The 11,120-nt window shown below is 40.2% G+C and overlaps 1 protein-coding gene and 1 long non-coding RNA gene across 6 annotated transcripts in view; both read left to right on the forward strand.

Annotated features, from left to right (window-relative positions):
- The first annotated feature begins 23 nt into the window (after positions 1-23).
- Positions 24-9,147, forward strand: LOC311284191 (uncharacterized protein). 5 transcript variants are annotated; one of them, XM_084399086.1, is made up of 6 exons: positions 24-2,583; positions 2,708-2,823; positions 2,926-3,023; positions 3,205-3,351; positions 6,518-6,738; positions 8,288-9,147. In XM_084399086.1, exons 3-6 carry the CDS (start codon positions 2,926-2,928, stop codon positions 8,515-8,517), a joined length of 696 nt encoding a protein of 231 aa, XP_084255212.1. In that variant the 5' UTR covers positions 24-2,583; positions 2,708-2,823; the 3' UTR covers positions 8,518-9,147. The 5 variants fall into 5 exon arrangements, with proteins under 5 accessions (XP_084255212.1, XP_084255215.1, XP_084255214.1 ...); XM_084399089.1 differs by having other exon boundaries at positions 8,291-9,147; XM_084399088.1 differs by having other exon boundaries at positions 2,778-2,823.
- Positions 9,148-10,930: 1,783 nt separating this feature from the next.
- The window catches only part of LOC311284050, a 9,345-nt gene continuing 9,155 nt past the window's right edge, over positions 10,931-11,120 (forward strand). The window contains exon 1 of the long non-coding RNA XR_014626150.1: positions 10,931-11,010. This is a non-coding gene — a long non-coding RNA (uncharacterized lncRNA). The remainder of the gene's footprint in view (positions 11,011-11,120) is intronic.

An 11,120-nucleotide genomic window follows, 5' to 3' on the forward strand; every position in this document is an offset into this window, starting at 1 on the left:
CAGGGTATGTTTCCCAGTGTGACTAGGTCTTGATCTGCCTTCATCAAGAAGAAGAGTATGAGTTGGGCTTTCCGTCCAAGTCTGTCACAGGGCAAGGGACAATTTTCACGAGTGAGCCTCCGTGTGCCCAGGAGTACAGTGGGCTGTACCGTAAAAAGGACCTTTATTTGGGCCCTCCATCTTCTGGCCTGGGACAGCGCTCCTGGTTGACCCTGCCTGACTGTCCCCAACACGACCCTCGTGGCAGAACTGCTGCTGGTTTCTAACAAGTCTGTTCCTCTGGTGGGTCGGGCCGTGTGAGGAAACACCCTCAGCGTCTCTGCAGAGCTGTTCAGTTTGTAATTCTACAACCCGGAAAAGACTCAAGATTTCTGAACCTTGATCTAATGGGTTTTTGTTTATGAGTACATCTGAGTGTTCTTTTTGCTTTAAAAATGCAAGTTGCTTTGAAGGACTACAATGATTTGTCATAGTAACTCACATTTTTCTTATGCTACTCTAAAATAAACCATTAGGATAACCCTAACTAAGATGACCTTAGTCTTCCGGGTTGGCCTTCGATATCACAACTGAACAGCTGTTTTGTGATGACGAAGCCCTCAGAAGAAGGATGGAGCGGATGAAGGATTCTACCTCGGACTGCTGAACAAACAAGTATTCTCCGTGTTTGGACACTAGAGGGTGCTCTGAGACTTTTGAAAAGTGAAAATGAGAGGCTCTGGGCCCAGGAAGGAAATAAAAGTAGTGGGTGACATTAAAACATGTGTTATGCATAATCACTAGTTTTATCATATGAATTACTGTGTGGATGTCTCTTAGAAGTTTTGAGTGGTTTGTGTAATACATGCACAGATCTCTTAGAACTGTGCTTTTTTTTTTATCTTGTTGAATTCAGTGAAATAGATCATCCAGTCCACTCGAAGCACAGATTTGGTGTGTATGTATGCGTTGCTTGCATATCGTGTCTGTCTTTTGTTTTCTTCTTCACATAAACTCTGCCAAGGTTGTATTCTCTAACAATTCCATCACATGTTCCTTATGTCAGGGTAATTTAAATCAGGCCCTCGTGGTCCACTGTCTTGCAGAGTTTAGCTCCAGCCCGAATCAAACACACCTGTACCTGCAGATTACTAGAACATTGCAGGCTTGAAACTCCCATCGCCACCTCCACATGCTCTCTATAACACGTCCTCCAAAAAATTTGATTGCAGAAAAGGGACATTTTATAGTCTTCACTTATACCTTTGCACACCTTTAAATTCTATTTTATTTTGAGCTGTTGCTCTTGTTACTTATTTCAAGTACACACATGACGTGACGGAAAGTACACCTAGAAGAACTTATATAAAGATATTGCTTTATGTTAGATGTTCCTCTTTTCTTATTTTCCCCATCTACTACAAGAGACTACAGTGCACTCTTATTTTGTCGTTAATTTCTGGCTATGGAAATATGTCCGTCCAGAGATGTCCGTCTTGCTTGCAAAAAGGTGGTGTGCACGTGCGACTGGGGTCACTTTGCAAATATCAGATACCAAATCTTTAGAGAAATATGACATATCCTGTTACCGACCCGTTCATACTTAAAGATATTAGCACCACCACTTTCTTTGCCCTTGAATAGTTCCTTTTGACGACGCTGGAAGGGACGTCCGACTCATTTCCGCGAATCGGTTCTTATGAACAGTTCGTTTCAAAGAACCGGACAGTTCGGAGATTCTTTTTACGTAAATACGTCATTACGCTGTCCCTGCCATCCTGTATTACAGAGCTGTTTGTTATGGAGATTTGATATCATTTCTTTTGTTTGTTTAAGCCACGAATAAGCTCGAAAATAGTAATTTAGAACCTTAATACATTGCGGATTTGCAGTAAACAAAACGAAAATTCATGGCTGATTTGTTTCATGTTTTAATAAAATGCAAACAAACATATATACGTTTAATTTGTAATCTGCAATTCAGTTATTAAATAAAACGTAATTTTCTCCTTATCGGACAGTAAGTTTGACCTTGTCAAATCCTTGATTCATGCTGTTATCAGCTCACTACGGTCACGGTTCTTGTTCAAATGAGTCAGTTCAGCTGTTGACTCGAGATCCGCGCGGACTGATTCAGTCAGAATCCAATTCGTGAATGAAGCGTTCAGTCGGGGAACCCGTGCAACCAATTCCTTGAAAGGATCCAACAAAAACAATCGTTCGTGAATAAGTCATCGTCCCTTAATTGTTTTAGCTATTTGACATGATTCTCTGAATTAAAACTCATCTTGATATTTTGTTGTTGTTGTTGGTGGTGGTGGACAAAACATGTCCATGTGGTGTAACCGCTGTTAAATTATCCATAAGAGAAAGTCTTAGCACAAGCTTGAGATCCTTTTAAAACAACGTATGAAGCAGTTTATGATAAGCATTATTTCTATGAAAACGTGCAGTGAAGCAGTTCTGTGTGGTGTAACCAGAGCCCCTCCCCCATCGCTGGTGTAACCGACGACATGAAGGAAGCCGTTCTGCTGTCATGTGACCGTGAAACAGGAAATGGTGTGACTGAGAGGAACACTGCAGTCCTCATGGCTGTGTGTCAAGGTTAGTATGTCTTTCAAAATAGCAGATCATTTGATCTTTCTATGACATGGCAAGTTTGTTGAGGTTCACATATAAATGGAAATGTCTTCTGGAGGGTCATAATTCAAAAATCCTTTTTATTCAGAAAAATATGGAAACTAAAATGTCAAATGGTGTAACCTGTCACCTCATTTGACTCTCATGGAAATATCTAGCACACAGACTATGGTGATTTATTGATGCGGAATATGTAGCCTAAAGGTATGTCCCATTTATATTCTTGCCTTAAAATAGAATTAAAAATAATATAAACATAATTATTGTATTGTAACACAAAGTGTTTTTTTCTTCTTCTATTTGTAGATGCCACTATCAAACAATGAGAAATCAGCTCGACACAGAGCAAAGGTGAATGCTGATCCTGTTGCCAGGGCCAGATACCTTGCAAAAAGAAGAGAGAGGTGTTTGAATTTTATTCCACAGCGAATTATAAATAGCAAACAATTCACATATTCAAATAACCTTGATCTTATCCTAAGTTGTACTTTATATATTACCATAAACAATAGTAATGTATTATGCAAATATGAAATTATTACATTTTAGCATGCAACCAACGTCTTTTTGTTTGAAAATTCTTAGCTATCAACGAAGAAAGACGGAGGGAAAGACGAAACATCCTGCAGTTGCTGAACTCTCTAAGGAAAGACAGGCAGAATTGAGGAACAAATGGAGACAGTACCAGAGAAGCCACAGAAACAAGATTCGTAGTGTACCTCTGCAATCCTGGTATGTTCCAAACTGTAACCATTATTTTGTATCATTTTCATGATTATCATTTCATCTTTCTAGTATTAATACAATAATAATAGTAATAATTATTATTTTGAATAAATTTTTTTGTAATCGTGTTGTAATTACAAAAAAAATGGATTAGGACATGAGAGAAGCTGCACGAACACAACCACAGTTGTCGGGAATATTCTCATTATCCACTGTGTCATGGATATTTATTATAAGTAATGTAAGAAAATAACATGTAACCACTTGACAAAATACGTTTTTAAAGATTTGTTCATCATCTTGAAAAATCCTTGAATAGTCATTTCTAAACATAAATGGATATAATGAAATTCAACATGCTTTATTCACAACCCATTGTACTTTCTCTTTCTCAAAGCCGAAGCACAACCAAAACAATGTTCTTCTGCTAAATGCATGGAGTTTTGTTTTTTAAAGTCCCTGTAAAGTCAAAATTAAGTATGTGTTCTGAGTTTGTCACACCACAGAAAAATGTGTAATTAGCCACCCAGCCAAATTTGAATGATAAAAAAGCCGGCAAGTACATAAAATAAGCTATCAAAGTCTTGAAAAAATTAGCAGTATCTCTGCTCTCCAGTCCGCTGGTTGCGCTGAAACCACGCCCACTCGCGGGAAAGCTGCCTTCGCCACACTCAACTGTCACTCAAGTTTTTTTCTCTCTTTCATGCAAGTTAGCTATATGTAACTAGCATAACATAACTTAGCCAAATAAAGTTAGGCTAGCAATAAATAACATAGAATAAACATTTTTTTTACGCTTTTTAGTTACAGATCAAACTAACAGCCATCATGGTTGTTATATTAAGTATGAAAACGATGTGCATAAATCCATGAGATAATGGACTGCTGAATATTATTATTATTACAACACACAAGCTGAGAAACAGAATATGCTCTAAATTGTTCAGATAACTTTTCTGTAATTGTTCAGAACATAGAATTGACAACTCAAATGTATGACAATATCTTAAGTAACACTGAATTAAACTGTTGGAAGGGACTGCTTTGTGAACAGATAATAGTTGAAATTACTTGTCTAAGGAATCATATTGATGCATATAAACAAACAAAAAAATCACGTTAGAGGGTTGCAGAGTTTAGTAGAGTTACTGTGGACTACCTACTATAATTATAACATAAGCACACAAGGCAACTTACACTCATTGGTGGGCACGCACTGCCGATGATGGCACCAGTTGTCGGCGCGACGGGAGGATGAAGGCCGAGGCGGGAGATAGTCGGTTCGGCCCCATTCACCAGTAACGGCTGATTATCAGTGAATCCCAGTAGTCTCAGACGAAAGTTTATAAAACTATCTTGTGTAAAATGATCACTACAGAGGTGGGATTTGGCGGTGATCCTCAGCTCTCCATCAAGGTGGCTCTTCACAAAATGAATCCACCTCTTCTTGATGTGATAGTTTTTCGGAAATTTAAATAAGGACACCGATCTGTTTTGTACGTGATCGCATCCAGGTAGTACGCATTTCCGTGACGAAGGCATAGCTAGCTAGCAGACTGTAGGCTGTAGTACTGACAGTAACTCGCGATTGAGCGGCAAACTGATTTGAATGTGCTCAATTTATATTGTTAGGGGAAGTCAAGTAGGGGCCTGATCCAGTCAAGTAGGAGCGTGTCCAGGAGCTCAGGGGCTTCAGTGTGTCATCAAGTAGGGGCGTGTCCAGGAGCTCAGGGGCTTCAGTGTGTCATCAAGTAGGGGCGTGTCCAGGAGCTCAGGGGCTTCAGTGCGTCATCAAGTAGGGCGTGTCCAGGAGCTCAGGGGCTTCAGTGCGTCCTCAAGTAGGGGCGTGTCCAGGAGCTCAGGGGCTTCAGTGTGTCATCAAGTAGGGGCGTGTCCAGGAGCTCAGGGGCTCCAGTGCGTCATCAAGTAGGGGCGTGTCCAGGAGCTCAGGGGCTTCAGTGCGTCATCAAGTAGGGGCGTGTCCAGGAGCTCAGGGGCTTCAGTGTGTCATCAAGTAGGGGCGTGTCCAGGAGCTCAGGGGCTCCAGTGTGTCATCAAGTAGGGGCGTGTCCAGGAGTTCAGGGGCTTCAGTGCGTCATCAAGTAGGGGCGTGTCCAGGAGCTCAGGGGCTCCAGTGTGTCATCAAGTAGGGGCGTGTCCAGGAGCTCAGGGGCTTCAGTGTGTCATCAAGTAGGGGCGTGTCCAGAAGCTCAGGGGCTTCAGTGCGTCATCAAGTAGGGGCGTGTGCAGGAGCTCAGGGGCTTCAGTGCGTCATCAAGTAGGGGCGTGTCCAGGAGCTCAGGGGCTCCAGTGCATCATCAAGTAGGGGCGTGTCCAGGAGCTCAGGGGCTCCAGTGCGTCATCAAGTAGGGGCGTGTCCAGGAGCTCAGGGGCTCCAGTGCGTCATTAAGTAGGTGCTAGTCCAGGAGCTCAGGGGCTTCAGTGCGTCATCAAGTAGGGGCGTGTCCAGGAGCTCAGGGGCTTCAGTGCGTCATCAATTAGGGCATGTCCAGGAGCTCAGGGGCTCCAGTGCGTCATCAAGTAGGGGCGTCCAGGAGCTCAGGGGCTTCAGTGCGTCATCAAGTAGGGGCGTGTCCAGGAGTTCAGGGGCTCCAGTGCATCATCAAGTAGGGGCGTGTCCAGGAGCTCAGGGGCTCCAGTGCGTCATCAAGTAGGGGCGTGTCCAGGAGCTCAGGGGCTCCAGTGCGTCATCAAGTAGGGGCGTGTCCAGGAGCTCAGGGGCTTCAGTGTGTCATCAAGTAGGGGCGTGTCCAGGAGCTCAGGGGCTTCAGTGTGTCATCAAGTAGGGGCGTGTCCAGGAGCTCAGTGGCTCCAGTGCGTCATCAAGTAAGGGCGTGTCCAGAAGCTCAGGGGCTCCAGTGCGTCATCGAGCCCCCGTTTTAGCCCCACCCAAAAAATCCGGAACACAGCAATGGTGAAAAACTGTTTAACGGTCTAACTCCACAATTCAGTACTTCACAGTTCACAGTCTTTGTAATATGTCTTATCAATACATTTCTAACATTTATAATGTGTTTAGATTTTTTTTTAGAATTGCCTTTAACTACTAGAGGACCAAAGCTTACATAGTGCACTTTTAAAGTAAAATATTAAAGTAATATTCGTAAGAGGAATTATTCCATGATTGTTGTATGATATTGTCTTCCTGCAGCTCTCAGGATGAGATGAACTCTCAATGGCTGCAGGATCTGCCTCCATACTCCCCCAGCAGTGAGCTTGACTCCAGCTCCGCGAGACAGGAGAGTCCCGTGAGCAACTACAGCTGGATGAAACAGGAACCGGAGCCTGAAATAATCCAGTGGGAAAATATGAACTCAGTGCCAGCTGATAATTATACAGAGCAGGACAACACTCCGAACAGTGCCGTGTCCAGTACGTGATTTTTCATTTACTGAGAATCAATGTCAATCTCCAAAATGCAATGATGGGACAGAGTTAGAGAGAACGTTTAAGTATTGTCTGTAGTGATGTCATGTTAGATTGTGTATTATTCACATATTCTCCTCTTTCGCTTCCTCCTCTTTCCTCCTCCAATTGCCAAAGTGCGATTCATCTTGCTCTATTTGTTATGAGGTTTTATTCTTCTATCCTAACTCGCGGCGTAGCCTATGATTCAGTAGGTCTTCATCCTACAGCCTACATACATGTCGTTCCCAAGTTTATTAGATCCATTAGACTACAGTCCTAGTCATTCAATATAAAGGGGGGAAAAACATTACAGAAGCTTACATTTATTTTAATGGAACACGCCGACTTTTTGGGGCTTTAGCTTATTCACCGTATCCCCCAGAGTTAGATAAGTCCATACATACCTTTTTCATCTCCGTGTGCCGTAACTCTGTCTGACACACCCACCTCTAGCCTAGCTTAGCACAAAGACTGGAGGTAAACGGCTCCAGCTAGCATACTGCTCCCAATAAGTGACAAAATAACGGCAACATTTTCCTATTTACATGTTGTGATTTGTGTAGTCACAGCGTGTACAAATAACAAGGTCACATGAGACACAGCCATCTTCTAACCGTATATATACTGGGAACTATATTCTCAGAAGGCGAAGCACTGCTACTTGGGCGCAATGGGCGGAGTGATTTGCTCGCAGCACCTGAGAAGCCCCGTGGTGAGGAGCAGAGAGTTCGCTCAGAATTGGAGAAAATCACTCCGCAGAAGTAGCAGTGCTTCGCCTTCTGAGAATACAGTTCCCAGTATGTATACGGTTAGAAGATGGCTGTGTCTCATGTGACCTTTGTACATTGCTGTGACTACACAAATCACAACATGTAAATAATAGGAAAGTGTTATTTTGTCACTTATTGGGAGCAGTATGCTAGCTGGAGCTGTTTACCTCCAGTCTTTGTGCTAAGCTAGGCTAGCGGTGGGTGCGTCAGACAGAGTTACAGCACGCACGGAGATGAAAAAGGGTATGTATGGACTTATCTAACTCTGGGGGATACGGTGAATAAGCTAAAGTCCCAAAAAGTCGGCGTGTTCCTTTTAAAGAAAACAAACTGCACTTTACTTGCAGTTTAAAACAATCAAAAATGAGTTCTGTTATAATCAATGAAGCTGTCTCACAGCACAGTGAATATCTTATTTACGTTGTGTCTACACTTCGTTTGCTATAATGAGAGGTATCGTGAGTGTGCAGCACTCAGAGTCAGCTCTGAACCAAAACTCTGTTTTAATCGGTGAGTGGATTCTGACTAACTTCTGATTGAACACCTCGAATCCCAACCAGTCAATTGGGTTATTATTGGAAGGCTGTGTTGCTAATGTTTTTTTATTTTATTATTTCCCACTGTCCATTGTTTCCTTTTTATCAAAGTGTATAATTAAATAAGATAATCAGTTAGAGATTTTTTTCTTTTGTAGGAACAAATACATATACATAGACAGTTGGTTTTGTTTCTATCTTTCTCAGCAGTGATACCACCGATCATGGAGGGTTTACCCAGCGGTGTTATGCTGACCATCACCAAACTTCAGTGTCTGCTGGAGAGCAAACAGGAGAGGATTGAAGCTCTGGAGAGTCAGGTTCAGGACCTACAGGAAGATCGCAGGTTCCTCCGCTCTCAGATCGAGAACCTCACCGGCGCTCTCTCTACTCATGTCTGTCGAGGGGTTTCCGATGAAGCAACTGGAAAAAGTTAAATGGTTCCTATGAAAGTCTTCAAGTCAGTGCATGAACTGTAACTGAATGGACCCTTAGGGCCAGATTTACTAACAGCTTGGCCAGTGCAAACCCTCTTTTGGGGTTAAAAAACTATTGTCAGGATTTACTGAAGACAAGCAGTGAAAAATGAACACTGAGAAGGCGTAGACAGTTATTTTTGCGGCTGATCGTTATGGAAATGATCCGGCTGTGTCTGTGTTGTTTAATTTGCATGTCGTCAGTAGATCACACGCAGAACTATCCACTCCCATCGCCCTTAATGGTCAAACATTTTATAAAAAGTTTTTTATTTTATCATTGTTACTAATTTATTTGAATGAGTTCTGAACAATTGCCAGTATGTATTAGCTATTCAATATATATTGTTGTTATCATTATTATTAGGAATAGTTCATCCTAGTGAACTGTATTTACTGATAATTGCCTTATGTCTTTCTAAACCTGTATGACTTTCTGGGACAATAAAATGTCTTTATCTCTGTCGCTATAGGTGTGTGCTTATTTACTGGTGTTTAACGAACTTTCTCTGGCAAAATTCAGTCATTGGGAATCCACGCAATCTGGAATTTTTTTGCTGTAAGATTTCCATGTGCAGATTTTGCAACTACTTGGGGTCGTCATGCAGATTTGCAATTTTTCTCAAATTTCACAGGCAAAATTTCACTTGTCCATTGTCAGCAGTGTTGTGTAGCAATGCATGACTCACATGGATGATCTATACAGCAGTCTGACAATTCTTCACCTGAGAAATGACAAAGAGAAACTGCTAAATCCAGTCTAAGATTATTGGCTGGTCTCAATTGGTCTTAGCAGGATGGATTTAGATGGGTTTTTGCCTCTTCATTAGCTGGTCAGGCTGGGAGACCAACTGAACACCATCTTAAACCAAGTTCAGACCAGCCAGTCAACTTTAGGCTGTTTTTTTTTCAGCAGGGGTGGCTCATTCTTAAAAAAAAAAAAAAAAAAAAACTATGACATCAAAGTTATGAATGACATTATGAAATGAATGTTAATTTTGATTAACCTTTTAAAAATGCATTGCTTTGGTGCACAATGTAGAACGAAAGCACTCACTTCATTTTGCTGTTAAATCAGTTGCTGTTTGATAGCTTATATATATATATAGTACAGGTCAAAAGTTTGGAAACATTACTATTTGTAATGTTTTTGAAAGAAGTTTCTTCTGCTCATCAAGCATTTATTTGATCAAAAATACAGAAAAAAATGTAATATTGTGAAATATTATTACAATTTAAAATAATTTGTTTTCAATTTATTATACTTTAAATTATCATTTATTTCTGTGATGCAAAGCTGAATTTTCAGGATCATTACTCCAGTCTATCACATGATCCTTTAGAAATCATTCTAATATGATGATTCATTATCAAAGTTGGAAACAGTTCTGCTGCTTAATATTTTTTCATAACCTGTGATACTTTTTTAGGATACTTTGATGAATAAAAAGTAAAAAAAAAAGTTTTTTTTTTTTTTTTTTAAATAGAAATCTTTTGTAACAACATACACTACTGGTCAGTAATTTGGGGTCAGTATTTATTTTATTTTTTTGTTAAAATAAGTCAATACTTTTATTCATCAAATATATTAGGCAGCAGAACTGTTTCCAACACTCATAATAAATCAGAATATTAGAATATTAGAATGATTTCTAAAGGATCATGTGATAGACTGGATGTCACATGTGACACTGAAGACTGGAGTAATGATGCTGAAAATTCAGCTTTGCATCACAGGAATAAATTAATTTTTTTAAAGTATATTCAAATAGAAATAATATTTCACAATATTACTGGGTTTTTTTTTTTTTGTATTTTTTTTTTTTTGTATTTTTGATCAAATAAACGCAGCCTTGATAAGCATTAGAGACTTATTTCAAAAATATAAAAAAAATGGTAATGTTTCCAAACTTTTGACCTGTACTGTATATATATATATATATATATATATATATATATATATATATATATATATATATATATATATATACATACATATAAAATTCAAGACTACCAACATAAGGATAAGGTAATGGGAATGCTTTCCATTTGTGGAGAAACCGTATTTAAATAAGTAATATTTGTAGACATGCATATTTTATTAAAGGATATCTGTTTGTTTCTATCATAAGCGACATTCAAAGATATGAAGGCTACACGGACAGTCACTGGTCGTCACCTGTGATATAACCATAGACTGTAAAAAAATAGGATATAACTTACAGAAAGGAGCGAGCGCATCGTTTTGATGAACAGAACACCTCCATCAACACAACACAACACAACTTCCGGTTGCAAACTTCACGCCTAGACACTAGAGGGCGCTCTGATATACCTCTGCTGGATCAGCTTGTTATCTAAGCCACTAGTGCATAGACATATCGCACTAGTGACTAGATGACAAGACCGTTTGCTTGTTCTTTCTGCACAGAATCAGAAGAACTTTGTTTAGCGGTAAGTGGGAAGCTAGACAAGAAACATACAATGTTAAATGAAAATTATGTCATCATGTAGGCCTACTCACGTCATTCCAAACCTGTTTTAATTGTGTTTTAATGGTGGAC

The sequence above is a fragment of the Rutilus rutilus genome (assembly GCF_951802725.1).
Source record: "Rutilus rutilus genome assembly, chromosome: 24".
Classification (NCBI taxonomy): Eukaryota; Metazoa; Chordata; class Actinopteri; order Cypriniformes; family Leuciscidae; genus Rutilus; species Rutilus rutilus.

Excerpts from the sequence above, each read along its gene's own strand:
- LOC311284191 (XM_084399086.1), top strand. The coding sequence starts at position 2,926 with ATGCCACTATCAAACAATGAGAAATCAGCTCGACACAGAGCAAAGGTG. Across the intron at positions 3,352-6,517 it reads AGTGTACCTCTGCAATCCTG|CTCTCAGGATGAGATGAACT; the intron begins GTATGTTCCAAA and ends GTCTTCCTGCAG. Across the intron at positions 6,739-8,287 it reads TCCGAACAGTGCCGTGTCCA|CAGTGATACCACCGATCATG; the intron begins GTACGTGATTTT and ends TATCTTTCTCAG.